Source organism: Octopus bimaculoides, chromosome 5 (genome assembly GCF_046866305.1).
Source record: "Octopus bimaculoides isolate indiv1 chromosome 5, ASM4686630v1, whole genome shotgun sequence".
Lineage (NCBI taxonomy): Eukaryota > Metazoa > Mollusca > Cephalopoda > Octopoda > Octopodidae > Octopus > Octopus bimaculoides.
The window spans coordinates 97,075,022-97,100,706 of record NC_142932.1 but is presented as its reverse complement, the minus strand read 5'-3'; the positions used below and the strand labels follow the sequence as shown (position 1 = coordinate 97,100,706).

General features: G+C 34.5%; 2 protein-coding genes across 6 annotated transcripts in view; one reads left to right on the top strand and one right to left on the bottom strand.

Moving 5' to 3' along the window:
• The window catches only part of LOC106882711 (uncharacterized), an 82,119-nt gene extending 81,067 nt beyond the window's left edge, over window positions 1-1,052 (top strand). The window contains exon 16 of the mRNA XM_014933474.3: window positions 524-1,052. Within this exon, the coding sequence (XP_014788960.2) occupies window positions 524-622 (99 nt within the window). The 3' untranslated portion in view covers window positions 623-1,052. The remainder of the gene's footprint in view (window positions 1-523) is intronic.
• Window positions 1,053-1,634: 582 nt separating this feature from the next.
• The window catches only part of LOC106882712 (protein sel-1 homolog 1), a 56,021-nt gene continuing 31,970 nt past the window's right edge, over window positions 1,635-25,685 (bottom strand). For all 5 annotated transcript variants that reach the window (XM_014933476.3, XM_089352724.1, XM_014933475.3 and 2 more), the window contains 14 exons: window positions 25,241-25,300; window positions 23,985-24,066; window positions 22,348-22,502; window positions 21,544-21,600; window positions 20,728-20,796; window positions 18,589-18,666; window positions 18,062-18,124; window positions 16,694-16,781; window positions 14,344-14,492; window positions 11,060-11,225; window positions 6,426-6,500; window positions 5,154-5,326; window positions 4,869-4,994; window positions 1,635-1,893 (listed from right to left, as the gene is read on the bottom strand). In XM_014933476.3, coding sequence (XP_014788962.1) covers window positions 1,750-1,893; window positions 4,869-4,994; window positions 5,154-5,326; window positions 6,426-6,500; window positions 11,060-11,225; window positions 14,344-14,492; window positions 16,694-16,781; window positions 18,062-18,124; window positions 18,589-18,666; window positions 20,728-20,796; window positions 21,544-21,600; window positions 22,348-22,502; window positions 23,985-24,066; window positions 25,241-25,300 — 1,485 coding nt within the window. In that variant the 3' untranslated portion in view covers window positions 1,635-1,749. The remainder of the gene's footprint in view (window positions 1,894-4,868; window positions 4,995-5,153; window positions 5,327-6,425; window positions 6,501-11,059; window positions 11,226-14,343; window positions 14,493-16,693; window positions 16,782-18,061; window positions 18,125-18,588; window positions 18,667-20,727; window positions 20,797-21,543; window positions 21,601-22,347; window positions 22,503-23,984; window positions 24,067-25,240; window positions 25,301-25,685) is intronic.

The following is a 25,685-nucleotide window of genomic DNA, read 5'->3' as shown; positions in this document are numbered from 1 at the left end:
AATCAACAAATGCCAAGCTTATTTTTGGCCAAATACTTCTGCAGTTGTCTAAGAAGATGGCATTAGTAATACTTCTCAACACAAAACCAAACTGCATCTCATTTACTCCAAATCTGCTCTTAATTAATTTGGCTATAACTCTTCCTGTAACTTTCATGAGCTGGTCCAAGAATTTGATAACATTGTAATTACTTCTAAGGCATCTCCTTGTAAAATTTGGCTAAAATGCTAGTATACCAATCTGGGTATGACACCTCTCTGTAAAACCTGATTAACTATACCAGTGACAATGCAATGATTCTTATGGAGAAGGAGCTTTTCCTGCCTTCATATCTTTAGTTTCTTTATCTACCATAATAGATGAGGACAGTAACTTTTTAATCATTTTTACAATTTTTTTATTAAATTTATACTGTAATTTTAATCCTGAAAGTCAATGAAAGTTTGTGAAACTTAAAAGCATAAAAAGAAATTAGTCTTTTTGTTTTCCTAAATTATTTTCTTTTTTTTTTCCATCTTTCAGATTGTTATAGCTGATGCTGCCAATCATACTGAAATGCCAGTTGTACTACCACTATTACTGAATAACATCCAGGGTGTTTTTCTGTTTACTACACCATGATGAATTCATTTTATTCAAAATGATATATAATTTTGCTTCTTAATTCAATTTTCTATAAGTTTTCTTGAATATATTTTCCTTTCTAAAAAACAACATGAACTGATTAAATAATTATCTCTAAAAAGACCAAACTGATGTATCTATTATAAAAGATGTTAGTCTTCTGGAATTAGTATTCAAATATTAATATTATTTTTATGTTTTGAAAAACTCTTCAATTTTATTATACATTTGTAGAATGAGTAATATCATTAGTGGTAAAGGAAATATTCTAAATGTAAAATATTTTTAAAAACTGAATTTTACCCCTATTTTAAAACAAAACGTTTGTAACAAAATTTCAATCTATTCTCAAAATATTCACTGGTGTTTGAAAATTTTTCAAAATTTTAAAATATTAATCAATGGAAATAAAATTTTTAAATATTCATTTCTTTCCATATCTACCCATACTCGGTGCAAAAGTTCAAGCATCTCTATGAATTTTTGAGATAAGTTTTATACTCTCAGTCAAATAAGTACTTATTTTCTGAATAGTGAAGTAATGTGGAAGAGAGAGACCCAAGAGGATATGGGATGAAGTACTGAAAGCTGATCTCAAAATACTGAACCTTGTGAAGGAGATGGCAAAAGACCAAGATATGTGGCACATTGCTGTACTCAAGAAAACCTGCCCACCACAACAGAATTGAGATCTTAAGACCAAGGTGCGATGTAAAAAGCACCCAGTACTCTCTGTAAAGTGGTTAGCATTAGGAAGGGCAGGCATCCAGCCACAGAAACCAAGTCAAAACAGACTTATATAATCTGGTGCAGCCCTTGGCCTTGCCAGTTCCTGTTAAGCTGTCCAACCCATGCCAGCATGGAAAATGGATGTTAGATGATGATGAATGTATTGCATTCAATGACTATAAAATAGATTAAACTCATAATTTTATACTGTCAAATTTTAAACATATTTACCTCTTACCTACTTTGCGACTATACTACATTTTAAAAACAACAATGAATATTTTCTTTAAAAAGAATACAATAAACTTTATCGAAAAATTTATTTACACATATATTTACAATATCCTCAAATAAATTTTGTCCATCATATAGAAAAGACGTGAGCAAAAGCAACGTTATGCTGCTTGTCCCATTTGTCGTCGTAACAAAATGACCAGCCCTAGTAAAACAGCAAGAAATGTTATTACATAAAGATCCCAGTCTGGGCCTAAATACAATTGAGGATTTAGTTTTTTTAGAAAATCCTTGTAGAATTCCATCTGCAATGAGAAAGAAAGAAACTTTTAAGAAGGATAAGATAAATTACATTCTGTTATTGTATATTAAAGAGATTAGCATGTCAAAGTATCAAATTTAGTCATTTGTTTTTCCATATTTGCATCAGGCAGATTTTCTACAACTGAATGTCTTTCCTGTTACCAATTCCTATTTCCAAACCAGATAATACTTCCCCCTGGCTGAACTTGTTTTTACAGAAGACTGGAAATGAAGGACACTACTTGTATGACAGCGATCACAAGATGTCAAGATAAGGAGACACAAATACATACACATTATATACATATATATATATACACACACACATTATATATATACATATATAAGATATTCAGGCTAATTTGATGATTTTTATTTGTCTCCTTTTTTTTTAAGGAACAGTTTGGTGTATTGGCAAACTGCATAAAGATTAAAGTTGTAATTGAGAAAAGGTTAGTTGATATGGAAGACAGGAAGCCATCTCAATACTGGAAAAGTGTTGCCTCTATCATGAAGATTTGTGCTGGGCATCAAAATGCAGACATCATGACTGCTGCTCTATGCTCTATAAAGGCTGTAAGATGTAACATAGACATCATAAAAACTAACTTTCCCAAAACTGTGATGGTGTTTCGGTGTGTCACTAGTGAGAGTGATGTCATGCCACCCCGTATCTTTGAACAGAGCCTTACACTCTATTAAGCAGCTGGGAGAACATAGGTGTGGCAGCAGGATTTGGCTCCTTTACCATACCTCCAGAAAGAGTCACAAGTGGCCAGAGAATTTCTACAACTTCACCAACCCCCAATTTCTAGCCTCCCGATTGTAATCCCATGGATTACTATGTGGGGTGTGGTTGAAAGACACTGGCCACTCTGCCTGCAACATGAGCTGGTAGCCAAGATCAAGGTGTTTGAAGATCTTGCTATGGACACAGTGAGGAACACATGCACCAGGTTCTGGAGCTGTCTTGAGGCCACAATGGAAGCTAAAGGTGGCTACTTTGAGTAAATTGTTATCTCCTGGCTATAATGACAAAGTAATCTGAATGCTAAAGGATTAAAATGATGGTTTTGATGATGCAATTGAAAACTTGTGATCAAGCTTGCTTCCCTGCCACATGGTTCCAGGCTCAGTCCCACTAAGTGGCAACTTGGGCAAGTGCCTTCTATAGCCTCAGGCTGACCAAATCTTTGTGAGTGGATTTGGTAGACAGAAACCAAAAGAAGCCCATCGTATATATATATATATTTGTGTGTGTGTTTGTCTCCTCCACCATCGCTTGACAACTGATGTTGGTGCATTTATATGCCCGCAACTTAGTGATTCAGCAAAAGAGACTGATAGAATAAGTACTAGGCTTACAAAGGAATAAGTCCTGGGGACGATTTCTTTGTCTAAAACCCTTTAAGGTGATGCTCCAGCATGGCCATAGTCAAATGACTGAAACATGTAAATGAATAAATATTCTATCCCATAAAAGCACTTAACAGTGTCCTTTGAAAATAAATTGTATAAATGCTTTCATAATCTAGTACATATGAACAAAATTTAAAAACAAGAATCTCAACAATTTTACATTTCTTGTTAACACTCAAAATGAAAAAAACATATAAATGGAAAGGAAACAGAAGAAAAATAATCATTCTGAATCTACTATCCGGTCATTAAGAATGAAATGTCCAATTTTCTTATGCACCAAGTTTGACAGTTGTTAACTCTAATGTTTTAGCCTGATAATTCTTTGTTTTACAACATTGAAGAGTTACATCACCACTTTTCGAAATGCAATTCATGGTTTCTGATTATATTGTAAGCTTTCTCTTGTAAATCAAGTTTTGTGAACCCATGGTTAGATCAAAAATTCGTGTTGTTTATGAATTTGAGTCCCATCATGGAACCAATGCATCCCAGACAGCTCAAAACATCAATGAGGTGTTTGGTGAAGATGTGGCAAATAAGCACACTGTACTTCGATGGTTTGAGAAGGTCCAGTCTGGTGACTTTACTCTTGAAAATCAGCCCCATGGTAGACTTGAGACCAGGATGGATAATGATGAGCTGGAAACTGTAGTGGAAGCGGATACATCTCAGACTATGCATGAGTTAGCAGCAAGGTTTGATGTTTCGATTCCAACTGTATTGGACCATCTGAAACAAATCGGCAAGGTAAAGAAACTGGACAAGTGGGTACCACATGAACTGAATGAGCATCAAATGACGTTATCTTGAAATTTGCTGTTCTTTGCTGTCACAGCATAAAAGCAAACCATTTTTGCATCATGTTGTTGCATGTGATGAAAAATGGATTATTTTCAACAATACCAAGCATTCTGCATGGTGGTTGGATAGGGATGAAGTACTAAAACACAATCCAAAAAAGAATAGTCACCAAAAAAAGCTAATGGTGTCTGTTTGGTGGTCCAGCGCTGGTGTCAGCCACTGCAGCTTCCTGAGACCTGGCAAGTCAATTACAGCGGATGTATACATCAACCAATGAGATGAAATGATGAGTGAACTTGCAATTAAACAACCGAGATTGGTCAATAGAGACAGGCCAATTCTCTTGCAAGACAATGCTCAACCACATGTTGCACAAAGAACACTACTCAATTTACAGCAAGTGAACTTGGAAGTACTCTATCATCCACCATATTCATCAGACCTTGTATCAACTGACTATCATGTTTTCCAGGCATTAGTCAACTTTTCGCATGGAAAAAACTTCAAATTTGAAGAAGATACAAAAACAGCCTTTCATCACCTCTTGCTCTCCAGAATTCTTTGCTACTGGCATAAATAAGCTGCCATTAAAATGGCAAAACTGTGTTGATAATTTAGGTGCATACTTTGATTAACTGCATTGCTTTTTGTTGAGATAAAGTAAAATAAACTTTCAGTTCAAAATCAGACATTTCATTCTTAATGACCTTATAAAAGAAACAGTTTTGGATTGGTTATTAAGAGAAAAACTTACTTCTTTACTAAACACATCAACACCATAAAAAAGTCCTAACTTCAGGAGGGCAAGTGTTACTGGAACCTGTGCTTCAGTACTTGTTTCAGCAGCCATATCATAAAAACGTTTAGCAAGATGAACATCCTAGTAACACATAAAAGAAATGAAAATCAATTCTAGTAATTTCTTTAGTAATAATACGAGGCATTATTTTAAAACGAAAAAAAAAAAATCCACCTTTTTATGAAGAAATAATAGAAGTGAGACATCAATAAAATAAACAAAATTTGAAATGGTTTTTACCTGTTTCATACCAAGCCCCTTCTCATGCATGTAACCAAGGTTGAACATTGCTTGTGCATTGTGGTGTTGTTCTGATGCAACGCGATAATGACTAGCTGCCACTTCGTAATCTACAGATGTGCCAAATCCATAATAATGATAATCTCCCATTTTCACCCGAGCAATTGTAGATCCTGGAAAACAACATTATTCTTAGATCGTAATACACATTCAAAAATCTATAATCTGCAACAATTTACTTTACACTAAAATAGCTTATTCAGTTCCATTAACGAACTGTTGCCATTCAAAGACATTGCTTTCAAGGATTTTAATTAAGTTAATTGATTCAGTAATTTTCATCTACTTATGGCTCATTGATTAGAGTGTCAGGCTCACAATTATGAGGTAAGTGACCACTGGACTTGTGCCTTGGAGGGGAACTTTCTAGGTGTAATCCCATGGTCATTCAAGACACCCCAACAGGCTTTTGCACAGTTTCCTTCTAAACTTTACTCAGAAGGCTTATAGTGGAAAATGCTTGCCCAAGGTATTCAGTGGACTCAAACCTTGAACCACATGGTCGTGATTCAAACTTTTTACCTATACAGTCATGCCTCTGCTTGTTATGTTAAAAAGAAAATACAGAACTACTACTATAAATTATTATATTACCATATATAAAGGTGGCAAGCTGGCAGGATCGTTAGCATGCTGGGAAAAACGCTAAGCAGTATTTCCTCCGTCTTTATGTTCTGAGTTCAAATTCTACCCCAGTCAACTTTCCTTTCATTCCAGTTGAACACTAGGGTCAAAGTAATCATTTTATCCCTGCTCCTGAAGTTGCTAGTCTTGTGCCAAAATTTAAAATCATTATTACCATATTTAAAAATATTTTCCAAGATAAGTTGTATATAAATTATACATCAATTTCAATTTGGTATTGGGACCAAAGATTATAAAAAGATACTTCCGTAAATTTTCTTCTATCTACAAAACAATATTTTTTAAAATTCTTGTACAACAAAAATAGCCCAGAAGTTATTTTAAATTGTAATGAGTCCTGATGGAATTTATATTGAAAATCAGATACAATAAAGCTTCAACCATGGTTTATTATTAGCATAAACACCAAATGTTTATCACAGCATGCAATAAGAATATTTCAGAGAGGTGGTGACATAGTCAATGGACACATATGACTGATATTTATTTCATCTAATCAAAATGGCTGAATTTTCATTCAGAACATAAGAATTTAATCTGGCAAATGTTAGTATAAATATAATTTACCTTGGGAAGCAGCTCGAGTCCACTGCAAGAGAGCACGTTTATTGGTTTCTTGCTTTAAAAACATCATACTTTCACCTTCAAAAAACAAACATTATTCGATTATTAAAATTTCTAACACTTACTAAGTGTGTTTAGAAGGGAATGAATTTCACCATACTCTATCTATTTTTACTCTATAGCATCTTATTGTGACACATACCAAACTGTCCTTCACAGACAGTCAGCTACAAAAACATAATTCCCTAAAGTTTTCATCTACAGCCACAAGAGAAAGTACAATAATCTGATAAACAAACTCACGGCCACAGTCTCCAAACTTAACAAGTAATGGAGCAATTTGCACTATTTTATTCCATTATAATAATGGGCACTGTTCCACTCATTTTACATGCTCACATTATTTTACTTTCTAAGGCCCAGACTTCCAATATTTCATCCTTAAAATTGTACATCACTTCAACCTAATCTTACCGATTTTGGGAGAGGAGGTATGCTTAAATGATTATACCTATGGTCCTAAATTAGTCAGATACTATATATTCAGAATAACAAATTTTTAAGTTGCCACTAATTCTTCAGACTTTATCTTTCATTCCTCATGGCATTTTACCATGAAGAATGAAAAATAAATCAACTGAGGGTAACAGAAGATAGGTAGATTAGACATATTGCTAACAGGGAAATGGATAGATGAGGTAACTGTGGTTTGTAGAGTTTGTGATGGCCTAAGGTATAACATAGCAACATTTTTCTCTGCTTACTGCACTACAGCCAGATCTGACTGAGAAACAGGATCATTTTCATAAAATCTTTCTGCAGATTACCTTAAAAATTAATGGCAGCAACCTCACTACCATGCAGCAACACTAACTTTAAGAAAGCAGCTAGCTAGCTAAGCATCTACTAATTGGAGAAACACAAGCCAGATAGACTTTGCACTCACCAGGAAAAGGAATAAAGAGTGAATACTAGGTCTATCCCTGGTGAAGAAGAGACTAATGATTAGTGACTTGAGAATAAGAGCTCAATATACCAAGAGGCAGCTATCTGGAGACAGAGGACATGCAAGTTGGCAGAGCTAACAACCAGCAGTAGGTCCAGAGATACACTAATTGATGCATAGGACAAGATAAAGGAAGAGAGAAAATTATAGCATAAAACACAGCTGGAATTTCTACAAGACAACCTACTGAAGGTGCCAAAGCAATTTTGTAGTAGGTGCTAAGTCCCAACCAAAAAAGAGTGATATGGTGGTGGAATAGCTTTATAGAGTCATGAAGGGTAAGAGATTGGCCTGGAAAAATTGGAAGAAAAGGGGCAGCAAAGAGAAATGGCTAGGTGCCAGACATACTAAAATGAGAAGACAAAAGTAAAGATCAGAGGTGTAAGGTATTCCAAACTGTAAGGGAATTTATGAGAAAAAAATCAAAACATTGTTGAAGTGTGTATGGAATGATTAATTGTGCTCTTACTCTTACAGCGAAGAGTTGTTGAATGAGGGAAAGTATAGGAGAAAGAAAGTCTGCCTCAAGTAAAAGGTACAGAAAGAGACTAGCCATTCATCATCATCATTTAATGTCTGTTGTCCAATGCTGGCATGGGCTGGATGATTTAACCAGAGCTGGCAAGCTGGGGAGCTGCACCAGACTCCGGTCTGATTTGCCATGGTTTCTATGGCTGATATCCCTCTGAATGCCAACCTCTTTACAGAGTGTGCTGGGTGCTTTTCATGTTCACAGTAATATGGTGGATAAAACAACTGCAGATTTGAAAGCACAAGAGGCATTCAGTCCATCAAAAATTATCACTGAAATGCTTAAAATGTTTCTAAGACATGGGCTAGTACCCACATAGTAAATCAAGTATCACAGAAGGGGATCATATCCAGTTACTGGCAGAGCAGCAGTATCAACTGCTGCAAGAGCAAAGGAGATGCACTAGAGAGAAGAAAGTAAAGAGATGTTAAAATGTCAGACCAGGTTATGAAAGTTATGGAATGATTAAGAAGAGAATTAGCCAAGAAAAGAATACTACTGATGCCATCTTTCGAAGAAAACAGTTGCAAAGTTAGCCTTTATACCTGGTATGTGTCAACTTTGAGAAGATCTTTGACAGAGTTCCACACTAAAGAATTTTGGAGCAGACAAATGGTTTGGGAGAGCTGTACAAGCTATATACAGAATAAAGTGAAAGTTAGGACTCGTTTCTCATCCCTTTCCTGTTCCTTATAGTCCCCTTAGCAATTACAGAGGAGTTTTAAGACTAGTTGCTTGTAGCAACTCCTGAGTGCTGATGAACCAGTTCTTATAATTGAATTTTAGTAAGATTGGAGAAAATATTTCAGCCATGGAAGCAAAACCTACAGTTGTGAGCCTCAAAGTAAGCTTAACAAAGATGTAAGTATTACTGTGTAGAAGAGAAGATAGGGAAAATGGCCAGGCTCAATATGTAGACAAGGTGTAGCTAAAAATTCCATACAGTGTGCCCGATATAAAAAAAAATAAACATAGAAGAGGTGTAATAGGATCACAGGCAGGATAATGAAGAGAGTTGATTTTATATACAAAATAGGTATGGGAGCAGCAAATATTAAGAGCAAACGTGAAATAACTTTTCTCAAATGTCAGGTGGTTCCTTAAATGTAAGTTGAATTATTAACTTGGTGTTCTAATTAGTAATGTAGGTGGGTGTGCCAAAAGCATAGTAGCCAAAGTAAAAACAAGTTGGAAAAGTTCAGAGAGCTATGATGTCAGCTGACAACATAGAGTTACTCCCTCAACATTATACATGATACTTGTGTATGACATGCAATGTTGCATGTAAGTGAAATGCAGGACTTGAATGCAGAGAATTTGCAAACACTGGAAAGAAATGAAGTATGTATACTCCACAGGATGTGTAATATTAGTGTGCATGAATGATGGAGTACAAATGAGCTAAGAGAAAAACTGAACATGAAAGGAATCAGATATAGTGTACAAGAAAAAGGACTACATTAGTATAAGAATATGATGCATGTGAAAAGGGACAGCTGTATAAAGATGTACCATATGCTGAAATTAAGTGGATACTATGGAAAAAATTGAGGAAAACTTAGGATGAAGTGGTGAAGATTAATCTAAAGCTGTTGCATCTCATGCAGTCTAAAGGCCCATACAGGTCTGCAACATACAGTGCAGAAGACCTGTCCAATTGTGCTGGTATGGGGAAACTATAGTTAAATTGGTAATGAGGAAGTCTGAGTGGCACATATACATGTGTGTATATATCATTATACCACGCTTCCAGTCTAACTAGGGATGTCACAGGACCTATCTGACCTCATCTTCGCAACATTCACTTCCACTTTCTCATCCACATTTACTAGCTCTCTTGCCCAATCTCAAGAACATGAATAAGAAGATCACAGCAGATATGCATGCTCATGCACCCTACAATCACTCCTATTCTACTTTGCCTGTCACCTCAGCCACCTGGTACCGACATACAGCATTCACTAATCGTGTATCTATTTCTATTACTGGCCATCCCTCTGCCACCCTCTTAGCCTAATCATTCTGTTATGATCAGCATATTCTTGCTCACGGTGCTCTTCTATTTACCTACTCAGCCACATAACTCTTAGTGAATGATTTCTTTATAGGGTAGTGAGGAATCTCTAATCGTCAGAAACACAAGACAACCTCACTAATGCTGATGCTGCTATAAATCTTCCCAGGATGCTCTGTACAGTGCTTGATGAGGATATAGCAACTCGATACATTCTGTAATGAGGAAGGACATCCAACCATAGAAAGCAAACCATCCTCCAACTCATATAGAAAGAAAATTATTCTGAATAAGAACTGATTCAAATCACAATGACTTGTCCATGCCATGTGAGCATGGAAATCAGATGTAAAACAATAGTAGTGGTAGTAAACTAAAACTCATAAAACATACATATAACTGTTTTACTTCATTTTATTATTTATATTTGCATTATAGTTCAGTGAAAATTTCATAGCATATGAAAAATAAAAAAAGTCACATATTTCAAGCAAATGAAATTATTTCTATAGCATAATTTCATTGTAAAAATCATATAGAACTTTTCCTAAAATTGGAAGTGTTTATCCACAAGATGTGTTTATTAGCAAATCTCTTTGAAAATCATCTTGAGTTAGAGGAGGGCACAGTTTGTTCTGTAATTCAAGTTTGAGGTACAAGGAAGAATAAGTCATAAAGTTTTAAGAAGTAATAGATTCAACTTCTGTTAGCATCAATCATGTTAGTTATTATGCCATGTATGCCTGGGTGTCTAAAGAAATCTTTCAGTCACAAGAATTCTTCATTTTAATAGAATATGACTTCTACATATATACCTTTTAATGCAAAATTCTAAAATTTAAAAACTTTCATAGTAAAATCTGAAATTCACGAAGCATTCTCACACTAGAATTTTTCTTTTAAAGTCATCAATCATTTATAGGATATTTAAACCTTTTCAAATGAAATTCATTAAAATATTTCATATAGAGAAATATTTGGAATGCACTGAAAAGCTATTTCAAGCTTTTCATGCAAAGTACAAAATTTAGAATTCTTTTTATGCTCAGACAATTTTTGCAATAAATAGAAATCAGTAAAATTACCTTGATCCAAAATATATGCTACATTGGATTGTGCTACTTCATAACCAAGCTCAGCCAAAAAAGTATATTTGATGAGTGCAGCTTCAACATTACCCTCTCGATATAATGAATGTGCTTCCATCAGCATCTCACTCCAACGTCCACGTTCTGCTACATTTTTGAATAACTAAAAAGTAGAAATACTTAACACTAAGAAAACAACTAGAAATAGTGATATTTTGCAGAATTTAAAAAAAAAAGGAAAAAAAGGGAATTCTGCTAATGTTAATATGGAAAAATTGGTGGGTAAATAAATAATATAAAAAAACCCAAAGCATTTTATAGTAAGTTTGTAATCCCTTCAAACTCCTAAACCACCTAAAATGCAATGGACACTACTGCTCACCCAATATACTAAATATTTAAAGGTGATTGATATGGTCAATTGAATCAACCCCAGCACCAGCCACAGAATTATTTTATTGATCTTGAAGAGATAAAAGGCAGTCAGCCCCAGCAGGAGTTAAGCTTAGAAGATGAAAGTTTGAAACCAAAAACAATAAAGCATTTAGTCTAATGTTCCACTGTCTTTACAATTGATAAATAAAATAAACAAATAAAAATAATCCTTTCTACTAAAGACACAAGGCCTGAAATTTTATGGGTGGGGGATAGTTGATTACATCAATTCCAGTGCTCGATTGAGACTTATTGATCCCGAAAAGATGAAAAGCAAAATCAACTTCAGTGGAGTTTGAGCTCAGAATATAAAGGCGGAATGCCACTAAGCATTTTGTCTGGTACAGTAATGATTCTGCCAGCTCACCACCTTAATAATAATTTCATATTTTAGCACAAGGCTAGCAATTTTATGGGAGGGCTAAGTCAATTACACCAATCCCAGCGTTCAACTGGTACTTATTTTATTGACCCTGGAAGACTGAAAGGTAAAGTTGTTCTCGGTGGCATTTGAACTCAGAACGTAAAGCTGGAAGAAATGCTGCAAAGCACTGTGTGCAGCACAGTAACAATTCTACCAGCTCAATGCTTTAATAATAATAAAAATAATCCTTTCTATTAACAGCACAAGACCTGCAATTTGGCAGAGAGGGGACTAGTTGATTACATCAACCCTAGTGTTTCATTGGAAACATCCTTGAGCAATAGTAATAATAATTTCTAATTTTGGCACCAGGTAAACAATTTTAAGAGGAAAGGATTAGTTGATTACGTCAACCCCAGTGCTCAACTGATACTTATTTTATCAACCCTGAAAGGATAAAAGGCAAAGTTCACCTTGGCAGAATTTAAACTCAGCTGGAAGAAATGCAGCTAAGCAGAATTTTGTCCAGTATAGTAACAATTCTGCTAGCTCACTGCTTTCATAATAATAATGATGATGATTTTTTTTTATTGGTGGCAAGGGCCCAAGACATTGAAGACAATATCAAGGGATGCAATACAACACCCAGAAAAGTAGGGTTTGCATCAATCAAAACAAGGTACAACAACAAAGATAGAAATTTTGAAGGACGGGAGCTTAGCTGATTACATCACCCCCAGTACTTGACTGGCACTTTATTTTATTAACACCAAAAGCATGAAAGGCAAAATTGATCTCGATGGTATTTGATTACAGAATGTAAAGAACCAGAACAAATACTGTAAGGCATTGTCCAGTGCTCTGGGTTTATTTTAATTGCTTTTTTGTGACATCAAAATTGATATTTTTGGAAGAAAGGAAAGATGTTCAAATTCTTTCCATAATATTTCTTAGGTCTTCTGTTAACATTGCTAAGAACATTATAATAAATGTTCTATTATTTAAATTGCTCAGCTGGTGAAAAGCAGGAAATACTTTACAATACTATAGATATCGGATCTGCAATCTCAAGATTGTAGCTTGGTAAAAGTAATCAGCTGTAGATAGCAATGCTTTACAAAAGAAAAAAACATACACACATAATACAGTCTGTCCTGCTATATCAGCAAAAGCTTGTCTCAGTACCCCAAGATGCCTTGACATAGATATCCATAGATATCTATATCTCTACAAATATATAATTTCCAAACTACGGGTACCTGATCCTGCAAACTGCAGAAAAGTAACTTTGTTGCTTACAAGTGGAGTAGGTACTGCATCTAATAATATTTACTTGTATACATTTAATGAAGCCTAAATGTGACCTAGTGGTTAAAGTGTCAGGCTCAGGATCATAAGATTGTTGGGTTGATTCCAAAACTGGACCAGCATTTTGTATGCTCCAGCAAGGTACTTGCTGCTCCAATCAGCTCAACTGAAAATATGTACCAACCTAGTGCTGGTGCAGCCCTTTCTCACTCCAGCTGTTACAATCTTCCACTGGATCAAAGGCATCTATGTCTTCTTGTGACTACATAGGCACCTAAAATGATTCAAGAAAGCATGGTGCATGCTACTAGGCCATACTCACTTGCTTGTGACTGTTTGCTTTTTGGTTTTGACAGTATACAACTCTTATGCTATTTAAATTTCTTACTTTTCTCTTCAAGCTTTCAAAGACAATTTGTTAAACCAATTTTAAGTATGATATATTATTTTGGACATAATCTTATTCCAGATTTGATTTATACATGCAATTTAAATAAACTGCTCCCAATCAAGTGACAAGTATCAGGCAACACAGACCTTCCCTTTCATATTTGTCTTACCAAACCTCTGCACCAGTCACCACCCCTCTTTCTCTTTCAGTTTGATGGGACTATTTTGATTTCTGGGATATTAGCACTACTTTCCCTAAATTGTCTCCAGCATGTTACTCATATTAGTGGGATGGTTGGTTTCATCATCATCATCATCATTAACAGTTAATGTCCGTTTTCTATGCTGGCATGGGTTGGACAGCTTGACAGGAACTGGCAAGGCCAGGGACCATAGTAGGTTCCATAGTCTGTTTTGGCTTGGTTTCTATGGCTGGATGCCCTTCCTATACTGGGTACTTTTTACATGGCACCATCACCAGTGCCTTTTACATGGCACCAATATTCACACCAATACTTTTCATGTGGCACCTTGGTTTTAAGATCTCAATTCTGTTGGGTGGACGGGCCTTTTCAAGTACAGCAATGCACGACATATCTCAGTCCTCAGTCATATCCTTTATAAGGTTCAGTGTTTCGAGATCAGCCTTCAATAGTTCAAATAAAGGGGGAAGAAAGTGGGTGGGAACATTCTTAATGAGATAACAAGAAGTCTTAAAACAGATTGATGAAAAAAATATTAAATTATTAGTATGAATCAACATTCACATAAATAAAAATAATACCTCTACTGCCATGTGACAGTTGCTCAAAACTCCAGTGCCTGTAGCATGCATTTGTGCTAGATTGTAAAATGCAAGGATATGACCACCTTGAGAGGCCAAGTTGAAATATTTCACAGCAAGTTTGTAGTCCCTTCGAACTCCTAAACCACCTAAAATGCACAAAACAGCTTAATTAATCAAAATAGTATTGGATTTCTTATCATAAGTGCACACATAAAACACAATTGGTCTCCCTTTCTCTCTCTATACATGCATTTGTGTGTGTATGTGTTCGTTTAACGTCCGCTTTCCACACACACAAACACCTACATACATTATTTGCCATAAAGGTTAAAAGTAAATTTGGTAAATACAAGAACTAAATATGACTAGTGTTTTATATATATCATCATTTAATGTCTGTTTTCGATGCTGGCATGGGCTGGACCAGAATAAATATGTAAATAAGTAACAAGGATGTACAGGTGTCAATACATTAGGGCTGTTTCAAGCAGCTCCATTTAACTGATCAATGAAAACATTACATCAATTTCAAAGAAACTGTTCTCTTCAGATGCAGATGAGCATATAGATTTCAAACAAAGGATAAACCATTTTTAACAAATTCACATCAATAATAAAAAACAAAATAATTACATTGTTTCCTTATGTTATATCTGTGGCAGAATGAGTTTAGAAAATAATGCATATCTTATTAAGTCTACTGTGTCTTAATTATATATATATATATATATATATATATATATATATATATATATATATATACACACACACACACACACACACACAAGGAGTGCTGAAAAGTTCCTGACATTAAGGGTATCGTGAAAGCCCTGGTTGGAGGCCCAACCTTCCAAGTTCTTTTACAGGGCTTAGAAAAACTGAAGGGCTACTGCAATAAGTGTGTGAATCTGAGAGGGAAATATGTTGAATAAAATCATAATTAACTGATCCTCCTGTATTTTCTTTTACTCAAAGCCAGGAACGTTTTAGTACGATTTTATTTTTTAAATATGGATATACATTAATACTGCTGATGAAATCAACATATGCAATATAATTAATACTAAACTATAATCTCATCTAGTTTCTATTTTTGCCACATTCATCTTTAATATTTATATCCAGATAGCATTATTAGACTTAACAAAATAAAATGCCTACAGTTTTTAGGAGTATTTGTCAGATATATATAGTAAACATGAAAATGAAAATGAATGCCCAGTGTTCCAAAAAGGGTAATTGTAAATTCAGAAAGCCAGAAAAATGGTATTGCAAGGGTTCATAATAGCATTTTTTGTAAGAAAGCCACAGGTTTATTTTTGTATAAGTCCAACTTGATCTATGTGATATGTTCTAACAACCTTATTCCCAGTTCATTCCATCTTATTGCATATCTATGAGTATATTATCCAATGCTTCCTTTCTTTTTTTTTTCAAATAGTAGGGATTGAGTTGAGAGAAATAGGTTGCTATTTCTAGCAAGTTGAATGACAACAAAGAGGCTCTGTTCACATCTTGTGCTAGTTAATATGGTCGGGACATATATTTCTGTGAAATGCCCATCTTAATTGATGCAATACAGCATTAGATGAAATATAATGAACAATACATGAGGTGACTGTATCATTGTTATCAAAATCTTTCTTACGTCTGCTTCCTATGCTAGCATGGGTTGGTCAGAGCCACTTCCCATTGGGAGCCAGTGCTCCCAAAAACATGGTACTTGTGTGTTTGTGTCATGTGGCTTGGTTTCTCTAGCTGGATGTCGTCCTTAATGCCAACAACTTTACAGAGAGTACTGGATGGCACCAACATCTAATGCTTTTATCAGTGACATGATATAATTGTTGAAGTAAATGCTTTTACAACCAAAATACCCTTCTTTCCTTACTCAGTCACTTATAGTCTTTTAGCAGTCCAATTCTTAAATACCTTTAGCACTTAAACTGGCCATGTCTAGCCTAAATATTCTACCTGTTTTATGTTCAAACCAGCTAGATCTGGCCTCTTACATCTACCCTACAATGTCATTCAAAAAATATACAACTACATCATCAAAGTTTCAAAGCTATGAGATAATGTATGATTATTTTCTAAATAATATGAATAAATAAGCATCACATTTGACAAAGTAATCTGAATGCTAAGAGGTTAAAATATATGGATTGAATTCCTGAACCTATGTGGCTGTATTTTAGAAAATTAATATGATATATCTCCTGAATTGTCATTTAAAAAACTACTATTAAAACTACAAACAATAACTGATGTTACTTTTCCAAATTGTAGCTCCAAGTGTTAAACACTGACATTACTAGTACAAATCTGAAATAGGAATTTTACTTACTATAATGCATAATTCCTAGCTGCAGTTGACCTTCAGCCCAGCCTTGTTCAGCAGCCAAAGTGAAATACTTTAAGGCATTAATGTAATCCTGGTGTAGAAAATAAAGGATTTTGTATAGCTTTGCAGTGAAGAAGTGATCAAGAACTAAAACTTGGTCACTATAGTAGTTGCAATAAAATTATGTACTATACATTCTGAATTAGTAAAACAAAATTCATGAAACAAAATTAGTATCATACTTATAGAATATCAAATATAAAAAAAAAAACCCACTCCAAATGCTATGTTTCCTCTTCACAATCAGAAAACTTTTCAGTTTGTTAACCTGTGACAAGGTATATGTGGAACCCATAATAAAGTACTGCTTACATATTAGAGATCGAGCTGTTACCTGTAATGCATCCAATCATTCCAAAACAACTACCTGATGTGTAAATTTTCACTCTCTAACACACTAAAACCATTGGCTTACATCATCTGATGTCCGTTTTCCATGCTGTCACAGGTTGGACAGTCTGACACGGAGCTGTCCATACTCCAACTGTTTGTTGTGGCTGTCTGTTGTGGTTTCTACAGGTAGATGTCCTTCCTAACGTCAAACACTTAACAGCGTGCCTTTTATGTACCACTGTCATGGGTGTGTTTATGCAACACCAGCACAGGTGTATTAACATAGCACCAGTATGGGTGCTTTTTAAGTGGTACCAGCATCTAAAAGGGCAAGCCTATATGTGTGGAAGACAGAGATTTTAATTAACTTGACATGTCTTATCATTTCCTTCATGAGACCCGGCAACTGAAGATAAATATTTTTCTTCTACTACTTCAACTATGTTTCCAACACCTCTGAACTATCAATTCATCTGATGAACATACTTCCCTCAACTGTTTCTCACTTATTACAAACTCCATGGTATACAGTTTTACTAGTTCTTTCTCCTTAGAGTAGACAAATCATGGGCAAGGAACTACTTTCCTTATTCACATTTTCCCTACAAACATCAACTTGTAAAGGTTTTCACTAAACATCAACATCAGCAATTTGGGAGATTCTGCAAAACTATGAGTAATGCAAAATAATGCAAAAACTTAACAAATCTAGTCAATGATGTTAATTGATGCTGAATGGATATATTAGCTCTTTTCTTTAAATGAAATTATGTAAAACTTAAATCATCTATTCAAATGATCTCCAGTTTAAAATATGGTACACAGAACATTCCTTGAATAAAATGCTTGAGTCAGTTTTCATAAAATTAAAAGAAATGACTGACTATCCAAAGAAAGCAAATTTTAGAACACTTTCTGAGAAATTTATTCACAAAGTAAAAATGGATTTTGGCAAAAATGAAAGCAATAATTCTTCACCTTTTCAACACCTTGTCCTCGAAGATACATCAGTCCTAATCCACACTGTCCAACTGCATTGCCCTATAAATAAAATAAATGAAATGGCTTCTTATTAAAAACAATGAAATACAAATTATATTACAAACTTTGGATAGTTGTATAGTTTTTAATTGCATTAGTTTGATAATCTATGTCAGACTGAAATTTCTGATTTACTCCATTTAGATTAATATACAAAATTTAACAAAACAAATAACCAAGAGTAGATTATAAAAAAAAAATTCAGTTGTCATATCTAAAAAGATATGTTTTAAATGCTTCTTTCTTATACAAGTCATTTCTTGATGTTCTCATAGCTAAGTTAGAATTAAAACCAAAGAATAATATTAGACTATTGAAAAGTTGTTACATTTTTTAAAAATTCTCTTATCAGTAAGTCTGCTTAGTTTCTATCTACATAAATTAAGTATACTTTTGAAATAACATATCATTTTTAAAGATTAATTACAATTATAAGAAAATAACTGAAAAGTTAAAATACTTACTTTTTCAGCAGCTTTTTTGAAGTAACTTATAGCAGTTTCATTGTTTTGCTTTACTACAGGACTACCTTCTGAATACATCTGGAACAATTAGAATGCAAATTACAATAAATTACTTTCAATATTATAATACTACAAGGCGGTAAGCTGGCAGAATCATTAGCACACCAGGCAAAATGCTTAGTGGTATTTCGTTTGCTGTTACGTTCTGAGTTCAAATTCCGCCGACGTCAACTTTGCCTTTCATCCTATCAGTGTCAATTAAATAAGTACCAGTTATGCACTGGGGGGGTCGATGTAACTGACTTAATCCCTTTGTCCTTGTTCGACCCCTCTATGTCTAGCTCCTTGTGGACAATAAAGAAATAAATATTATAATAATAGAAACTTTTACCTATTTTTTATGAAATATGAAAATTGAACTAAAGTGTAAAAACCCCCTGTGTTCATGAATGACCATGAGATTGCACCTAGAAAGTTCCCCTCCAAGGCACAAGTCCAGCAGTTATCCATGCATACCAGCCTTCCCTCTCTACGCCACTGATGTTATCCAAGAGAAGGCAAAGGCCAAAACAGCTTGGCACTAATGACATTGCAACTCATTTCTACGGCTGAGTGAACTGGAGCAGCATGAAACAAAGTGTCTTGCTCAAGAACACAACACACAGCTCAGTCCAGGAATAAAGCTCACTACCATATGATTGTGAGCCTGACGCTCTAACCACTGAGCCATGCAGCTTTAAAAATGTAACTACTGAAATATAAATTTTTCCCGGGGGGGGGGGGGGGGGGTTAAATATCTTAAATAAATATTTACACACTGGTTTTAATCACTAATTTCCACAGTTCTACATTTAAGAGATGAGGAACTATGTACATTATTTACATTTGACGGATATTTGTCCTCATCTTGTTTGTTGTTAACACAACATCACGGCTCATATACCCTCCAGCCTTCATCACGTGTCTTGGGGAAATTTCGAACCTGGATTCTCATTCCTAAGGTATTTTCCGATGTTATTATTATTATTATTATTATTATTATTATTATTATTATTCAGGTCACTGCTTGGAATCAAACTCGTAATCTTGGGGTTAGTAGCCCACGCTCTTAACCACTATGTCATATGCCCGTGGGCTTATTATTATGGCATATAGCATAGTGGTTGAGAGTGCGGACTATTAACCCCAAACTTCCGAGTTCGATTCCAAACAGTGACCTGAGTAATAATAATAATAATAATAATAACATCGAAAAATACCTTAAGAATGAGAACCCAGGTTCGAAATTTCCCAAAGACACCTGATGAAGGCTGGAAGATATATCAGCCGAAACATGTTAACAACAAACAAGATGAGGACAAATATCCATCAAATGTAAATAATGTACTACTTTCCACCTTTGAATTTAATGCTCAATTAAGCAAAAGTGCTTTTTCTTGCATATCATCAATGATTCCTCTGTATGTTTTAAAAAGATGCATTCAGGTAACTGTGTGTGTGTGTGTGTGTGTGCATATATGATGTATATGTGTAGCCAAGTGGACTCATAGTTGTGGTGCTTGTGAAGCCCCATCAAGCCAAGTGAAATAATAGTTGTGGCTGTTGTTGGTGTCAGGTAACTGGTGGCACGTAAAACGCACCTTTTGAACATTGGGCTTCACGGAGGCAATGTGGCCGATGCTGGTGCCGCAGAACTAGCAACCGTGCTGGTGGTACGTAAAAAGCACCTTTTGAGTACTGAGCCTCACAAAAGTCATGACAAGTGACTGTGACCTTTGGCAATATGCTGTGCTTGAGAAGGAAGAGCAATCAAGCTGAGTGAAACCATAGTTGTGGCAGATACTGGTGTCACATAACTGACACCTGTGCTGGTGGCACGTAAAAGCGCCCATTACATTCTCAGTGTGGTAGGCGTTAGGAAGGGCATCCAGCTTACCAGTCCTGGTAAACCGTCCAACCCATGCCGGCATGGACAACAGATGTTAAATGATGATGATGCTGATGATGTGTGTTAGGATGTATATAGTAGTCAACAGTGATGATAAAGATGATGATGAATGATAATTATGACAATGAGGACAACAAAGACTACTTCCAAAAATGTTTTGCATATAAAGATAGAAAAAAATTTTAACTAACCTTTCCAAGAAATGCCAAAGCTAAAGCATTTCCTGATTCAGCAGCCATAAGAAAGTAGTGCAAAGCACGCTACAAATGCAAATACAAAAATGTATGAATATTTGTTGAAATAAAAACAAAAAGTTGAAATCATTCTTTCCCTCATTAATAACATTCTTCAGAATCAAGTCAAATTTCAATTTTTAGTAACCAACTACTGAAAGCATTCATTTTTAGATTCCATGATACTGGTGACAACATTCTAATAAACATATACTCAATAACTTCCCATAAACTTTAATTTAGTTATGGTGTGATTGGTTAAGGTGCTGAGTTCAAAGTCTACCACACACATTTTCACGTGCCTTATCACCACTCTTCTTATTTCTACATATGAAGTTAAAGAAATTGTAGCACTACCAGATCACAGATGAACAGGTTTCATTCAAAGAGGCATCCAGGTAGAATAAAAACACTTTTCCTAGAAATCAGGTATGAGAATTTTCAGAAAATCCAACCCAATTACTATACAAAGATTTATATATTTTTTTTTTCCATATACCACAGTGAAAGATTTGTAACACAAAACACTAATCATAATAAATATGTAGTTAAATATAATTTCAAATATAATGGACATCATTGCAATGTAATCATAAATAAAGAAAACCACTAGATTACTTAGATTAGATTTCATTTTCTCTTGACACACCTGCACACTCACTTTATATGGTCTCTGAGAAATTAGTTGTAGTTATGCTTGTTCAAAGTATTAAAGAGCAACTCGGTTAAGAATTTAAATTTTACATAAGCACAAAATAATTTTGTAAGCTTTACCTCATGGTTGATTTCAACTCCTCGACCACCTTGATAATACAGTTGTCCAAGTACAACCTTCATGAAATAAGAAAGAATATCTTATAGGCATTGAAAATATGAAGGCAATATGGTCATCTGGCCTGCCTAGGAGGACAATAACTCTGAATAAGAATTGATTCAGCCCATGATGACCCATCCAACCCATGGAAAGTAAATATAAAATTAAGGTTTTTGACTGAATCCAATCTGCAGTCTGATAGAAATTGAAAAAGCTGTCCAGGAAATGTCTAAATACACTAAAAGCAAGTTAAAGGTCAGCAGTGAATTAAAAGGAATTTTGTGGGTGCCTATCAAGGCTTGATCCTCAACCCTTTTTACTCTCTCTTAGTCCCTGAAGCAACAAAGTACAAACCAAGTTTATGTACAGAGATTATGTACATTAATAACCCTTTCCATTGCTAAGAAAGTTGTTGAACATGCAATTTCATGATCTATATAAATTAAAATAAACACCAATTATAAATTATATCTAATACATCTAGATACTCTTTTAACTTGAGTATGAATGTGTGTGTGTGTGCCTGCATGCATGTATGTATGTACGTACATATGTATTTGCATGTGAGTGCTTACAGCTTGCCTATGGATTGTTTGATTGTGAGCCAAAGAAACTGTTTTGTATTACAATGATATTTTATTCCAAAGTAAATTCTAAAAAGCTTTTTCTGAAGGATAATCTAAATATTATACAGACATAGTTTTCTTCTCAAAATAGAATAGAAAGAAATGAAGTTTTGACAAGTAAAAAGTTAAAACTTGAACCTGAGCTTGCATATCTCCTTTGTCAGCAAGAAAATGATAGTATTGAAGAAGATCATCATCTAGAAGCCCTGAATTAGAATGGGTATTTTCTACTTCTTCTTGCAAGCGAATTCTCTGGATTACAGGTCCACCAGACACAGACACCATATTAGACACTTGAAAAGATTAATAAATAATGATTAAGATTTTACAAAGTATAGAGTATTTTATTGTGTTTCTTTAAAACAAGAAATATAATAAAAGAGATTATTTTCAGAACAAGTATTTATAAGAATTTATGTATTTAGATGTTTATGGAAAGCATTTTCTTGGTTCAAGCCTTAGTTGTAGGTTGCTGCCATACTATGTGTACACTTGGTTCACCTTTATGAGATGATATATGAGCTAACCACCAACCTCTAATGAACCTATGATCAATGGTGGATGGGATTTGTTTTATCACAACCAAACCATACAATTTATTTTTAAAGATGAGAAGGAAATCTACTTTTTGTTCCAGTCACACATGTTATTTCCATATGTAAAGGCCCTCTACTGTGTGATACCTAATTCAAAACTTTGTTTACCGAAGTAAAAAAATGAATGAATATCCTTAGAGGATTTTCTTTATAATATTTAATCAGAGACAAAATTGAAGTCTATAGAAGGCAAAAAGCAAATGAATCCACCCCATCCTGCATTTTTTCTATCTATCTTTCTGTTTATCTGCTGATCTATTTATTTGTCTACCTGATTTACAAAAAAAAAAAAATTTCTAGCTTGAAAAAACACCGAACTCATGAATTTAGCAAAGCACTGAAGAGACCCTGCTGAGACAAAACAATATGTGACAAAAAGTGTTTTTCTTTGTTTTTTATTTAAAGTTCTGCAATTCAGTTATAATTATTACATTTATGAAATAAATGAACAAGATTTTCTTCCACTTATTAAAATAAAATAAATGAACCAATTGTTAGATTTACAAAGCAATATATCAATAAATGAGTAATAAACATTGTTTTGATTATGTTTATTCATTTCAATAAAGATCACTGGTTTATTAAGATCATTTTATTTTTTTGTTGTTCTAAAAAAACAATAAATTTAAATTATGTCACTTTACCCTACAGCAATACGAGAGCATATATGAGGGGGTGCTGAAAAGTTCTTGGCTTTGGGTAAAACAAAGTACAGGAGAATCAGTTAATTTTGATTTTATTCAACATATTCCTCTCTCAGATTCATACACTTATTGCTGTAGCCATTCAGTTTTTCTAAGTCCTGTAAAAGAACTCAGAAGTTGGGCCTCCAACCAGGTCTTTTGCAATACCCCTAAAGCCAAAAACTTTTCAGCATCTTTTTGTATGAGCTCACTCAACCTGCAAGAATTAACATCCAAATCTCTCTCAATCACATTCTATTGTTTTTAAAAACAGATGCATTAGACAATGATTGGAATTTTGTGAATGGCAAATAGCTTCTGATAAGTAGATTAATGTTCCTGGCCCATGTAATAAGACATACATGTAATATGACATACATGTGACATACGTATATTCAGCAGTCTAGCACTATGAACTCACAACCAATGCATCTAAATAACTAACAAACCAAAAAAAAAACAAAAAGGAAAGCCACATATAGGTAAAGTTACTAACCAAGTGTTGCTACTTTGCGATAATAAGTTAGTGCTGATTCACATTTCATTTCCACACCAATACCTGCCCAATACCGGTAACCCTGCAATATGAAAAGAATAAATTAGTGTATAGCTAACTAGGATAGTAACAAGAGTAATAGAAATAAACTTATATATAAATGGCTGGTGATATCAACAGAGAGTTAAGATCTTGGATCTTCTGTTCATCGTTTTACCTGGATGGATGCTTCAGGACTTGGAAGTTTCCATTTAAATTACAATCTACAATTTCTTGTTTCGTTAATGTATGGGATTGCTCTGTCCAGGCTATTCCAGATTATGAGAACTCAATTCCACTACCTCTTAATTTCCAAATGAATTGTGACAAAGGTGTTGAGATCTCTCTGTCCACTAATCTGAATACAAACATACGTTCATTGTACCACCTCTTAATGGTTTTGAGGTGAGTACCAACATTTTTTGCAATAGCATTTGTGGGTATCAGACTTATTCTAAATATCACTGCATCAGAGAGACCTGATACTCCAAGAAGGCAGTTTGAAAAGTTTCTGCAATAATAAGTTGGTCTAAGCTGAAGGCTGGTTTGGATGTATGTCTCAAATTGTGGCATGAGATCTGAGAGACAATGCTGTCCAGACAAGTGTAACTCACTTTCTTGTTGTTGGTAATGAAAAGTTTGCAATATTTATACATAAGTGGGAAATGAGATCATAATAGAGTCAAAAAGTTCCTGGCTATATTGAAGGAAGTGGCTTTTTGCCAGGTGATGAGAGGTTAAAGTATGAAAGAGAGACAAAAATAGGTGTCTTGTTGTAGTGGAGATACATGGTTACCCTAGTTGGAAAGGTGAGAAGATGGTGGTGAAGCAGTGTCAAGGCTTATCCCCAAGTTAGGAGACAGTGAATATAAGAAAAGTGGTCGAAAAGATTGGACAGGAGGAATGGATAGCTAAGTTCATGAGAGTGCAAAAGGAGAGCAGAAGATGAATGAAAAATGGAGACAGAGGTGAAGTGAGTGGGGAAGATGGGTGGAGATGCTGTCAATGGTGAATATCAGTTGCAGAGGCAGAAGGTAGAGGCAACATGAGGAAGCACAAGTGATGTGAAGTGTGTTCAGTGTGCAAGAAATGCACAGTGCCAAGGATGAGGTCAGAGGTACATAGGGATAGAAATAGTGTAAGATGAACATAAGTAGTGGGGGCTGCCATTGGCAGAATGCAATCACTTAAATATATATAGAGGATTATCTGCTTACCAATGCCATTTGTGCCAATGGGTCTCCTCCAAGGGCTGCAAATGTCAAATAGACAATAGTCTGTAATATAAGAAATAAAATAGTCTTAATTGTTTTAATTCTACAAGAAGTTAACCCTTTCATTACTGTATTTATTTAGAGATGCTCTGTGCTTCTTTCAGTTATTTTAAATATAACAAAGAATTTAATAAAATAACTTAGTTATAACTTAGTTATGAATTTAATAAAATAACTTAGTTATTAATAAAATAACTTAGTGTTAGGAACATAAATTGTGACTAATGTTTGGTGGAAGATTTTAATTCAGAACTTTTGAAAACAAGACATTTGTACTACAGAGCCAGAATTGGTTTCAGCCGGGTTGGTAACAAAAGGGTTAAACTTTATAAGCAAACTTTACTAATGGTTAAATTGATTTTTTTAAAAACTTTAGCCCAAACATTAA